Below are 11,897 nucleotides of genomic sequence, written 5' to 3'. Positions count from 1 at the left end.
CTTAACCACTTGAGCCACCAGCAACACCCGCTACAGTTCTACTTGCAACCAAAATTAATACATACAACAAATACTTTTGCCACCGTGCATAAAGGACAATGGCACCAGTTGATTAGTGACCTCATAGTCCTGGAAGTACAAGTCTCTCTTTAGATCAATGTTGTCACCATTCATGGTGCAGAAAAGAGTTTCCAGAAGAGAGCATGCCATAGCATGAGCTCAGGACTAGCTGTAGGGCGAACCAAAGGAGCGGTGACGGCACACCTAGGTTCCTTTGCCGTTTCTTAGGGCTTCATCTGGCCACTAGCTACTTAGGGCTTCATCAGGCTCCTAGCTTCTTGCAACATACTGGTAGACTTCATGTCATTTTGAATCTTGCCAGAGCTGGGTTGAGCTCCCCCATCACTAAAGAAAAGCAGCCTTTCCTCTTTTCCCAAGTAGCCTCAGCCAGTTTCCTAAGAATGGGGGAGGAGAAAAGGAAAAAAAAACTACCACAGACGCCTGTCCTGTCTCAATATTAGCCACTTAGCCACAGTCATAAAGCAAATCCACTGAGGTCCCCTCTCCCCTTCCGCTCAAGACATTCTTCACAGGTCAATAATCTGCATTTAAAGGCCGCATCTTGTCCCAGTGTCCAGCGTTGACTTCCCCCCCCCCTTCCTCCCAATTAGCTTTCATTTGCTTCCAACAGAGTACACATGGCTGCTCTCGGGAAGAAAAAAAAAACCTCTGAGCTTTTCAAAACATCTCTTTTAACCGGCTTAATGAAAAATGACAGATGATGAATTCATAAGCAGGCGTGTGGGCAGCGAGGAGGGATCCCAGACGCTGCATCTGAGAAACCGGGCTTCTGTTGTGAGGTTCTGCGAGCCCCGGAATGATGCAAGGCCAGCCTTTTATTTCGGGGCCCTGACGGTTTGATTGACTGCTACTGGGTTGTAGCTCCTCTGCTGAGCCTCGTGTTCAGGATCAAAGCATGCAACCTCATAAGTGCCAGAAGCCAAAGGGGATGGTCCAGAATAAGTAGCAGTCAAGAGGGTTGCATTTCCAAGTCAGTCTGAGCCATGAATTCAAGTCCCTCCCATTCTATATCTGTGCCTTTGATTTTTTGTACCTAAGTGTAGGACTTTGTACTTCTCTCTATTGAAATTCATTTTATTTGTCTCAGCCCACTGTTCTAGCCTATCTAGATCATTTTGAATCCTGACTCTGTCTTCTTCCGAATTAGCAATCCCACCTGGCTTCGTGTCATCTGCAAATTTGATAAGAATCCCCTCTATGTCTTCCTCCAGGTCATTTATAAAAACATTGAACAAAACCGGGCCTAGGACCGAGCCCTGTGGCACTCCACTCAAGACTTCCCTCCACGTAGACGCAGAGCCATTTACGAGCACTCATTGGGGACGATTTATCAACCAACCATGAATCCATCCAACGGTTCAGAATTAGCAATCCCACCCAGCTTCGTGTCCCACCCAGCTTCGGCTGGGAATGGTGAGCTGATTTGACTGAACCAGGGTGGAGAACTATAAAGTCTAGACTCAAGCAAAAACAGTGCTGAATTCGAGTCCCAGCAAGGCTGCAGCATAGGCAGGTGGGAGCCATACTTCTTCGGGCTTTCCTTTACTGGGGCACCGTCTCGATGGCATATATTCAAGCCACCAAAGTGGCAGAGACACGAGTCCTTCAGTCTGGCATCTAGCACATCCTGATATCTAGACTAAAAACACATGTGGTCCCCATTCCATTCTACTGAGCATACCATACCTCCGTAAGACGCACCTGGAGTGGCTGTTGCCAGCCAAAGGGCTCAGGAAGCCACCCCCTTTTCTGCCTGCCATTGGAGAGAAGAACAACTCAGCGTCTAGAAACACTGCTGGCTAAAAAAGCCTACTTACCTTTGCAAACCGATGACAAATCACGGCTGGGTTCCTCCACCTGCAGGCGTTCTGCTCCTGTTCCTCCCAACCACAAGCAGACAGAGCAGCTTAGCCTAGAGTTGTCAGGATGTGAGTGCCTGGTAGCCCCGAGACGTGGAACCAAGAAGAGACATGGAAAGGATGCCTCCACCTTGATGTTGCCGTTGCCGTGGAGCAGGTCTCTCTGCAGCCAGAGGTGTACAAAGCTGACACCCACCTGGAGAGGGGAATTCTTTTCTTGGCCTGGGGGATTCTCCTGGAGCGGAAACCCAGAGGGAGTAACGCATAATGGCTGGAGCCTCAGAGAATTGGGACAGAGCTCATCTCAGACTTTCAGGGGACAAGTAAACACCCAGGAGGCCGTGCAGCACATGTAAACACGCAGTGGACCGGCCCAGCTGCCCCCTGTCCTAAACCTGATAAAGACCTGCAGAAAGGCCTAGATTTCTTTTTAACCTTTGATCTTAACTGACTGTGCTAGGTTTGCAATGCCCCCCGCGTGGATTTGTTGAGCTGGCATTGCCACAGTAGCATTGGTTCTGCTGGGCACTCTGTACATCCACTGGTTCTGCTGGGCACTCTGTACATCCACTGGCTGTAGTAGGCTTGCGGGGAAAAAACAACCCTTGCTTGGATTTGTTGAGCTGGCATTGGCATGGTGGCACTGGTTCTGAAAAAATGCGCCCCCCTTCTGTTTCTACTGCAGAAACTCTCTGGTTTGACATCAGTCCCTGCTTTTTTGCTGGGGCACACCTTGCAGGGAACCCTGGTTCCCCCCTCCCCACCCAGTCTTCTTTTTTCTAAACTGAGAAGTCCCAGCGTTTCCTCATAGGGAAGGTGCTCCAACCTCTCTCGGGAAGGGAGGGCAAAGAGTATTGTGGTTGGAGTCTGCTAGAGACCAGCTGACCTGGGTGGATGCTGCCCCTCTTGAACAGCTTGACAGGGTATCCAGACAACATGACCTGGTAGTTATGGGTGACTTCAACTTCCCCGATGTGTGCCGGGAGACAAACTCTGCTAAGCATCCAGAGTCACCCAACATCCTGACTTGCCTAGTCAACAACTTCCTTTTTCAAATGCTGGGGGAAGCTACAAGGGCCTTGGTCATACTCAGTACTTACCAACTGACAAGAATTGGTAGATGGGGTGAATGGGGTGTGGACCTTAGGGAGAAGCAACCATGTCCTCCTAGAATTCCTTTTGCTTTCGGGGGAAGGCAAGGAAATTTGAAGAAGGACATGTCTGTTAGATTGAAGTAGGGCAGACTTTACTGAACTCAGAGGTATGATGAGGGTCATTCCATGGGCAAGAATGCTGGAAGGGAAAGGAGCAGCCTCTTCCAAGTCAGATGGAGTGGGACATCAGTTCTTTTTTTGTTGTTCAGTCGCACAGTCGAGTCCGACTCTTTGTGACCCCATGGACCAGAACATCAGTTCTAGTTGCGCACAATACCCGTGTGCCATCCAAGGCCATCGCTAAGGATCGTGCCGTCCACAAGGTCTAGTAAGAGGGAGTGATTCCCCTTTTGTATCCTGAATGAAAATACAGAGATTTGTTAGTAATTCTCAATTATCAATCAATCAATCAATCAATCATTCAATCGACCTTTATTGGCATAACATACAGAACATAAGACTCAATTTGCAAGGAATACTGAGTGCTTTCTTGACGCTTCATACAGAAATTTTGCAACACTTTCAATTATTATGTGATTCTGGGTTGTCAGCAAAAGGTAAATCTTACATTTATCAGGTTTTCCTGAATACTTTCTCAACCATGGTTCGATGAACGTAAGGTGCAGGTCCGAGTAGAAAGTACATGAAAGAAACACATGTTCAAGAGTTTTTATCTCCTGCTTAGTGCAGGAACACCATCTACTGTCGAATGGAATTGTTTGGAATCTCCCATATAATACTGCTGATGGCAACACATTAAACCTTGCTAACATATATGCTCTTCGTTGCCCCGGGTTTGTTAAACAAGTTAGATATTCAGCCCTATGCCAAAAAGGTAAAGGCCCCAAATTAAGGGGTGAGCAACTACTTTTTTTCACAGCTCTCAAGAACCTGCCTCTCAATGTCAACCAGTCTTTGCCTGATCAGTCTAAAGGCTGACTTTTCTGTGTACAGATATAGGTCTCCAATGTTAAGCCCAACTGAATTGATTTTTTCTTCTATATGACAAAGCCACGTAGAAGACTGGGACTCCGTTAACATATGAGCAATAAGATCATTGTTGTCTCTTTTAAAAAATAGGTGTCACCAAAATGTAATGGCAATAATCCATACTCTAGTTTCAAGGAGTCTGGTTTGTTTCTATACACATGGCTGCATATGGCACGCAAAAGGGTAGGCCCAAAATCTTACGAAGAAAGTTAGACTGAATTCTTTCCACGTCCTTATTAAAGGCCATTATTCAAATGGGAGCTCCGTAGAACATTCCTGCACTAAGTTTATGATTAAATACTTTAATTGCAGCTGGAGTGTATTGGTTGCCTTTAGTAAAATAGAAGCGAGTAAGCGCTGACATGTTACAGTTTGCAGATTTAATCATTTTCTTCCTATGTGGGACCCAACTAACTCTATGATTGAAATAGATTCCAAGATATCGGAAATTTTTAACCTGTTCGATCTGATTACTTCTTTTTATACTCCAATGTAAGGGTTTCAACGCCCCTGCCAATACCATGATTTTTGACTTTTCAAAGTTCAACACCAGCCTATTTCGTTCACAATAATCACAGAAGTGCGAAAGGAATCTTTTCATGCCGATCCGTATGAGGGAAAGCAGGACTGTGTCATCCGCATATAGAAGCAGAGGCACGTGAGTAAACCCAAGTCTTGGACAATGTCTGTCCATTTCCTTCAGAAAAGGAGCCAGATCATTCAAAAAGAGACTGAACAACAATGGAGCTAAAATGCATCCCTGCTTTACCCCCACATTAATTGGAATTTTTGGAGTTAGAACCCGATCATGAGGGCATCTTACCTGGCAAGTTGTATTTTGGTGTAGATTTTTAATCAAGGCTAACAATCTCCGGTCGATCCCATAAGCTATGAGTTTTCTCCAAAGCAAATGTCTTGGAACAGAGTCAAAAGCACCCTTGAGGAAATCTATGAAACTATTAAGAGCTGTGTCTTGTAAAGAAAACATCTGCAAGATGTTCTATAGATGGCATTGGACTCCAGACAAACTCTCTAAGTATTATAAAAATAGCTCCGAGATATGTTGGAGATGTAAAAACAATGTTGGAACATATTATCATGTTTGGTGGAACTGTGAAAAAATTGTTAAATTCTGGAAGATTACCAAAAAAGTAATAGAAGAAATTACAAAGGTTAAATTGCAGCTGAAACCAGAAATCTTTTTACTCAATATCACACCGAATGGCATTAAACGAGATGATTTAATAATCATATTGTATATACTTACCATGTCGAGAATATTAATTGCAAAAAAAATGGGAAAAGGATACAATACCCAACAAAGAAGAGCTAAGGGATAAAATTATTGAAATAGCTGAACTAGATAAACTGAATATGACTCTTTCAGGAAAAGATGAAACAATTTTTCAAAATAGATGGCAGAAAGTTTATAACTGGGTGGGGAAAAATGGTTAGAAGATCTTCCATTTGTACTTCCAACAAATGTATATGTATTACTCTGTTCGTTATTTTATGTAATAGAAAACGTACAAATAAACTTAATTTTTTTTTAAAGCACCCTTGAGATCCAAAAAGGCCACAAATAGTTTGGAGCCTTGTGCTTTCTTGTATTTACTAGCAAGATGACTGAGAATTAGGCAGTGATCTAGTGTAGATTTCCCTTGGGAAAATCCAGCTTGTTCTGGCCCGAATTCTCAATTATGAAATGCTCAAAAACTCAATATCCAGAAAGGGAGCCCTGGTCCTGTACCCCAGGGCCACCCAGTGTGGAAAACCTGAGGGCCACTGTGGCTGCCAATATCTTTCTGGATTCCCTCCAAGTGTTGCTAGAAAGTGGGTACAGCCAGATGGGCCTTTTGCCCAGCAAGCACTCTGATTGGCCACTGGAGATCTGATTGGCTGTGCAGATTTCTGAGAAGGTTGCTTCAGCAGCAGCAGCCGCCACCACTTGTCAAACTCAATGCTTTGTTTTGCCATACGTCTGAAGGGAAGGGGGGGGAGTGTGTAAGAATGCTTTGCTTTGCTTCATAACTGCTCGCGATGGAGAGCACCTCCTGCCTGGGAAGAAGCAACTGACCTTTGGCATCATCTCTGCTATGCCTAGCTGTAATAGATAACCACACGGGTGAATTATAGGTGGGGAGAAGCTAGAACCATTGCTGAAGAGAGTGTTGTTGTGAGCAAGTTTGTCTGGGAGTCTGACACCACCCCCATACGAGGATCTACAGCACACAACTCAAAAGGAGCTGTGTTTATGCAAGAAAATATTTTAAAACAATATGTTAATTTTAAAAGGTATCCTGTTAAACAGAGCTTCTTCAAGAAACGGTGAGGAGTTGCTACTGGAGTTAAGCATAAGCTCATTTGTAGACATTTTGTGGTTGGGCAGCCATTTTGGGGTTGTGCCCACTATCCTGAGTAAAAATTTCAAAGATGCCCCCGGCTCAAAAAAGGTTGGGTACCCCTACTCTACACTGTATCACTGATGAAACTGAAATATATACATAAACCAAACTGCTGGTGTTGCCACCATGCAGTATGCTAGACTAAGAATGGGTAGGCTGTCAAGGTCTGGGTTGTAGGCAGAGGGAAGTCCAAGTTCAGTCCGAGGTCTTGAGCCAAAAGGAGTGGAGCAGGAACCGAGAGCAAAAGTCCAAATCACAAACCAGGAGTAAGGTCATTCAAGCCAGAGTCACAAGCCAGAGAAGGGTAGCAGGAACTGAGAGCAAAAGTCCAAATCACAAACCAGGATCAAAATCATTCAAGCCAGAGTCAGAAGCTGCAGGAGAGGAGCAGGAACAAAGTCTAGAAACAGGAGGTGGAGTAAATGCGTTGCATTGTTTGATGATTGTCACGGCTCCTGCTGAGTGCAAGCAAGCGGCCCCAGCAGAGGATCGAAGTGCTGCTGGGGACGAGCTCCTGATTCATGAAACTCTCGCAACTGACAGGGCTGAGCTTCCAGAGGCTACCCCAGCAACAGCTGAGGCAAAAGCACACCTGGTCAGTTCTCCTCCTGATTCGCCTCCACTGGTATCCCATTTGAGAGAACAGCGCTGACGGGATATGGCAGCCCGGCGGTGAGAGGCATGCATGCATGGCAGGCGTTCATTCAGCCCCGAGTATTAGCAGGAGCCGGGGCTCGCTTAGGGCACGCTACTTGTCAGCAGGCGTTTGGGCTATTTAACCCTCGCACTCATGCTGACAAATCGTGCCAGCAACTAGTCTCTTCAGACGAAGCTCTGCACCTCCTCGCTCGTGTTCCTAACGCCTGGTTCCTGTCTGGATTCCCTCGGCTCTTTGACCTCAGCTTGAACGACTGCGCTTAGACTCTGCACCTCGAACCTTTGACTCCCTGGTTCTTGACTCTTTTGGACTCTAGCTTTCTGACGACTCTAACGGTTTGTGCTTTGAACTTGGTTTCCTGGTTGGTTTGCTTGCCTGGCTCTTGATTTTGGACTGTACCTTGACCACCCCATTCTTGCTTTGTGTTTTGGACTTGGCTTCCCAGATGGCTAGCTTGCCTGGGTCTTGACCTCAGACTGTATCCTGACTGCTTCACCCCTGCTCAGCCCCGCATCGTGACAGATTGCTGGCACCACAAAATGCTCACTCTGCACTATGGATGAGGCTGGTGGAGGTGCGCTTCAGCTAGCCGACTTGGCTGCTCAGCTGCAACAGCTGACCCATATAGTTAGCCATCTGCACACTCAGCAGCAAGCAACCACTGCTGCCGTTCCACCATCCCGGTGCCCTGTGCATCCTCCTGAGAAATTTGGTGGCAATGTGGAGGAGTTCCCAGCATTTCTAGCCCAGTGCAAAATGTACATCGAACTACGAGACCGGGACTTTCGAAATGATAAAACAAAGGTTTTTGTCATCGTTAGTTTGTTAAAAGGGCAAGTGGCGAAATGGGCTACTCCCCTGTTGGTCTCCTCGTCTCTGCTCCTGTCTAATTACCAAGGGTTCCTTGCCCATTTCTCGACCGCCTATGCCAACTGGCAGCAGGCAGCCACAGCCAACCATAAAATCCGTGCTTTGAAACAAGGCAAGTCGTCAGTTGCCAACTACTCCACTGAATTCCAGTTGTTGGCTCAAGACTTGGCCTGGAATGAGGCCACCCTCATGGATCAATATGCGGAAGGGCTAGCCGATGAGATATTAGATGATTTGGCCCTGGTCGACCGACCAGGTACCTTATAGACCCTGATAACCCTCTGTCTCCACATAGATGGGTGCCTGGAAAGTGGACGCCAGAACCGAGGCTGCCCCCATGGCTCTCCCACAACCCACCATCCGTCCTCTTGGTCTAGTCCAGCTAAAACCCACATCCCAGAAAACGAGGGTGAGCCCATGCAAGTAGGGTCTGTGCACCCACGCCTCACCCCCAGAGAAAAAAAAGTTGCTGTTTCTACTGCAGAGGGGCGGGGCACTACTCCCTCGGGTGCCCTGCAAAACAACCAGGACCTGAGCCCCCAACATTGCCATCGCCAGTAAAAAACCAGCCCCACGCTTAGCCAAGCCCACCAGCGTGGGGCAATTGGCCGGGTCCTCCGAACTTCTGTCCCCTTATCCAAGTCCCTTCTTGGTCCCTATCAAGCGAAAGCTGCCAGATGAAAGGTAGCTATGCGTCCATGCGATGCTTGATTCCGGAGCCGCCCACGGTTTCATGGACATCCCTTTCGTGAAGCAACACCATATTCCTTGCCAAGACAAGGAGAACCCGACCCTTCTGGAAGCTATTGATGGGTGCCTCTTTCGTTCCGGTCCTGTGACTCAGGAAACCCAGCCACTAACTTTATGTATACGCCAACACCGTGAGCGGTTGAGTTTCGATATCGCTCACATGCCTCGGTTTCCAGTGATTCTGGGTCTCTCCTGGCTTGTGGCCCATAATCCTCGGGTGGATTGGGTCACCCACGAATTCCGGATTGTATTCTGACTGCCTCGCCCCTGCCCAGCCCCGCATTGTGACAATGAGTTTGTTTCCACAAAGGAGCCAGCTTAGAGCCTGAAGCTAAATAGCCCTCTTATGCTGTTTCCAATTAGCGCAGCAGCACCAGTAGCCAAGAATCTGTCAAAACTCAGGACTAACAGACTGTCTGCTCCGCAAACTATCTATACGTTGTCTCATTGCAAAGTCCTGCCAGAGTCGGTCTCATAAGCGAGCAACTCTCAGGGGGGTGTCAGGAGGGCTTTCCATCTGTGGCTGCTCCTCATTAGCCAGGTGTTAGTGCGGGCGGTGATGGCAAATTGCTGATCTCTGCAGCTTCAGAGGGGCCAGCTGTGGGTTCTGCTGGAGCTGGCAATGGCCCTTCCTCAGCACCCATGACATAGGCCTGGGTTCCAATCCCCATTCAATCCGTGTCCCCCCTCTTTGATCCCACCGCGATATACAATAGGGAGTGAGTATTTTAGTTCCTAATGTATCCTGCAAGATGTGAGTTTTTGTTTTAATTGTTTTAACTTGTCCTATTTTTATTGCACTTGGTGCCTTAACTGTTTTAATCCTCTTGTATTTTATTGCACAGTTGTGCCTATGTAAGCCACCCTGAGCCCGCTTGCGGGGAGGGTGGGGTATAAGTGAAATAAAATAAATAAATAAATTGGTGTTGTAAGTCAGTCTGTGCTGAGTGATAACTCAGATTTCTCAGATGAAGAGCTACCTGCTAGCCCTGAGCCATTGATTGAACAGCTGGCTGCAGCTGGCTCTAAGCCAGAAAAACAACAACAAGCGAACAGGTTACTGGCTAATCAGGAGTCACAGCCTACCCCTTGTATCTCTGAAGCAGTAAAGAAGTCTTCAGCAGCCACTCCCAGGCCACCTATCTTACCCACAGACACCCTTGCAGCGCTGATGCTGTCAGAGACACTTAGAATTGCAAGAAAGAGAAGTGCGGGACTCATGGCCAATTGTCAGTTGTCAATTGAAGAGATGAATGAGTAGTTTCTCCTCCTGATTGGCTGGGAGTTTAGCTCATTAAGAGTGGGCTATACATTCAGCTGGGAGAAGCAGCAGATTGTAGACGCAATAAGTACACCTTGCTGTTAGTGGACTACTGCAGTCTTGAACTGGACCAGTCCTGACAACTGGTTTTTCTGGAACCCCTGACCGTGGATTAGACTTGGACCAGCTGCCTGGAACTCTTTGACCCTAGGCTGGACTTTGGTAAACGTGCTCTCTGGAACCCCTCACTTTTTGACTGGACTTTGGTTCGCTCTGCAATCTTGCCTGTGACCTGCTCTGTTGGACCCCAGCCCATTCCTCCTGGGGAAGCTACATCAGTACAGTGGGTAACCTTAAGTCAATCATCTTACCTCAGCTGGATGTATCCCCCAGAGCTGCTATGAAGATAAAATGGGGAAGAGAGAACTCTGTATGCCCCCCTGAGCTCTTTGGAAGAAAGACAGCATAAAATATAAGAGACACCCCCCCAAACAGGAAACGTATACTTGGAAAACTTTCTAGCTATAATTCTTTGGCTTTCTAATGGCTACGTTGTAAATACCTTCTTCATTTCCCATAATAAAATTACACAAGTATTTAAGTTTTGTATTTGGAGAGTGTGAAATAATTTATTATTTAGTTACAGGATTTTTGTATCTTCTTTCCACTCAAAATATAAGAATATTGAAGCCAATAAAATATAATGTAGCACACTAGATCAACGTCACAGTCAGCTTGGTGTTGCACTTGCCAGGAACAATGGGCATTGCTAGGCAAACGGTGCATTCAGAGTTGACCCTGGATGGGGAGGGAAGAGGAGCCACAAGTCTCTTGGCCAGGGTTGTTAACAACATGCAACTGATCAAGAAGGGTATAGATACCGACAGATTATGCAGATGTTCACCCTTACTGTTTGCGTGACCCCATGTAGACTTTCCTTTGACTTTCCAGAACCTTCTTCAGAGCACCTTTCACCTCTTTGTTCCGGAGGCTGTAGATGAGGGGGTTCAGCATAGGGGGGATTATGCAGTACATGGTGGAGACCAGAGTGTCGATCTCTAAGGAATAACCAGCGCTTGGACGGTTATAGTTAAGTAAGGCATTTCCAAAATAAACTATGACAACGGTTAGGTGAGAAGCACAGGTGGAAAAAGCTTTGTGCTTACTGGTGTTGGAATGCATCTTCAAGATGGAGGACAGGATGAAGATGTAGGAGAGGATAGTGAACAGGAAGGGGGCCGTGCCCACAAAAAGGCTTGCTATATGAGTTGTCAGTTGATTGATATGCACATCATTGCAAGAAAGTTTTATTAGTGGAGGGATATCACAGAAAATGTGATGAATCTGGTTGACTCCGCAAAACTGCAACTTGGAGCTGAGAGCTGTGTGGAGAGCAGAATCTAGGAAGCCCCAGACCCAGGTGGCAAAGGCCAAAATGGCGCACACTTTGGTGTACATGAGGCGGGAGTAATGCAAAGGTTTGCAGATGGCAGCATAGCGGTCATAGGCCATGACGGCCAACAACGCAGCCTCTGTCCCCGTGAAAGACATCAGGAAGAACATCTGGGCCAGGCACTGGTTGTAGGTGATGGTCTGTCGCTGGTACAAGAAGTTCACCAGGATCTTGGGGACTGTGACGGAGGAGATGCAGATGTCGAGGCAGGAGAGATGGCTGAGGAAGTAATACATGGGTGAATGGAGGCTGGAATCCAGCTGAATCAGAGTAAATATCATGAGGTTCCCCAACATAGTGACCAAATAAATGACTAGGAATGGCAGGAAGAGGTAGATGTGGCTGTTCGGAATGCCGGAGAAACCCAGGAAGACAAATTCCACCACCTGCGTCTCATTCCTCACCCCCATTGAGAT

At 46.9% G+C, this 11,897-nt stretch overlaps 1 protein-coding gene across 1 annotated transcript; it reads right to left on the bottom strand.

Moving 5' to 3' along the window:
* Positions 1-10,934: 10,934 nt before the first annotated feature.
* Positions 10,935-11,891, bottom strand: LOC107106382 (olfactory receptor 1020-like). Its single transcript, XM_015406517.1, has one exon. It carries the CDS (start codon positions 11,889-11,891, stop codon positions 10,935-10,937), a length of 957 nt encoding a protein of 318 aa, XP_015262003.1.
* Positions 11,892-11,897: the final 6 nt, after the last annotated feature.

The sequence above is a fragment of the Gekko japonicus genome, unplaced genomic scaffold (genome assembly GCF_001447785.1).
Source record: "Gekko japonicus isolate JY-2015 unplaced genomic scaffold, Gekko_japonicus_V1.1 scaffold6123, whole genome shotgun sequence".
NCBI classification, from domain to species: Eukaryota; Metazoa; Chordata; class Lepidosauria; order Squamata; family Gekkonidae; genus Gekko; species Gekko japonicus.
The sequence above is the reverse complement of the archived record's forward strand: the minus strand, read 5'-3'. Positions and strand labels throughout refer to the sequence as shown.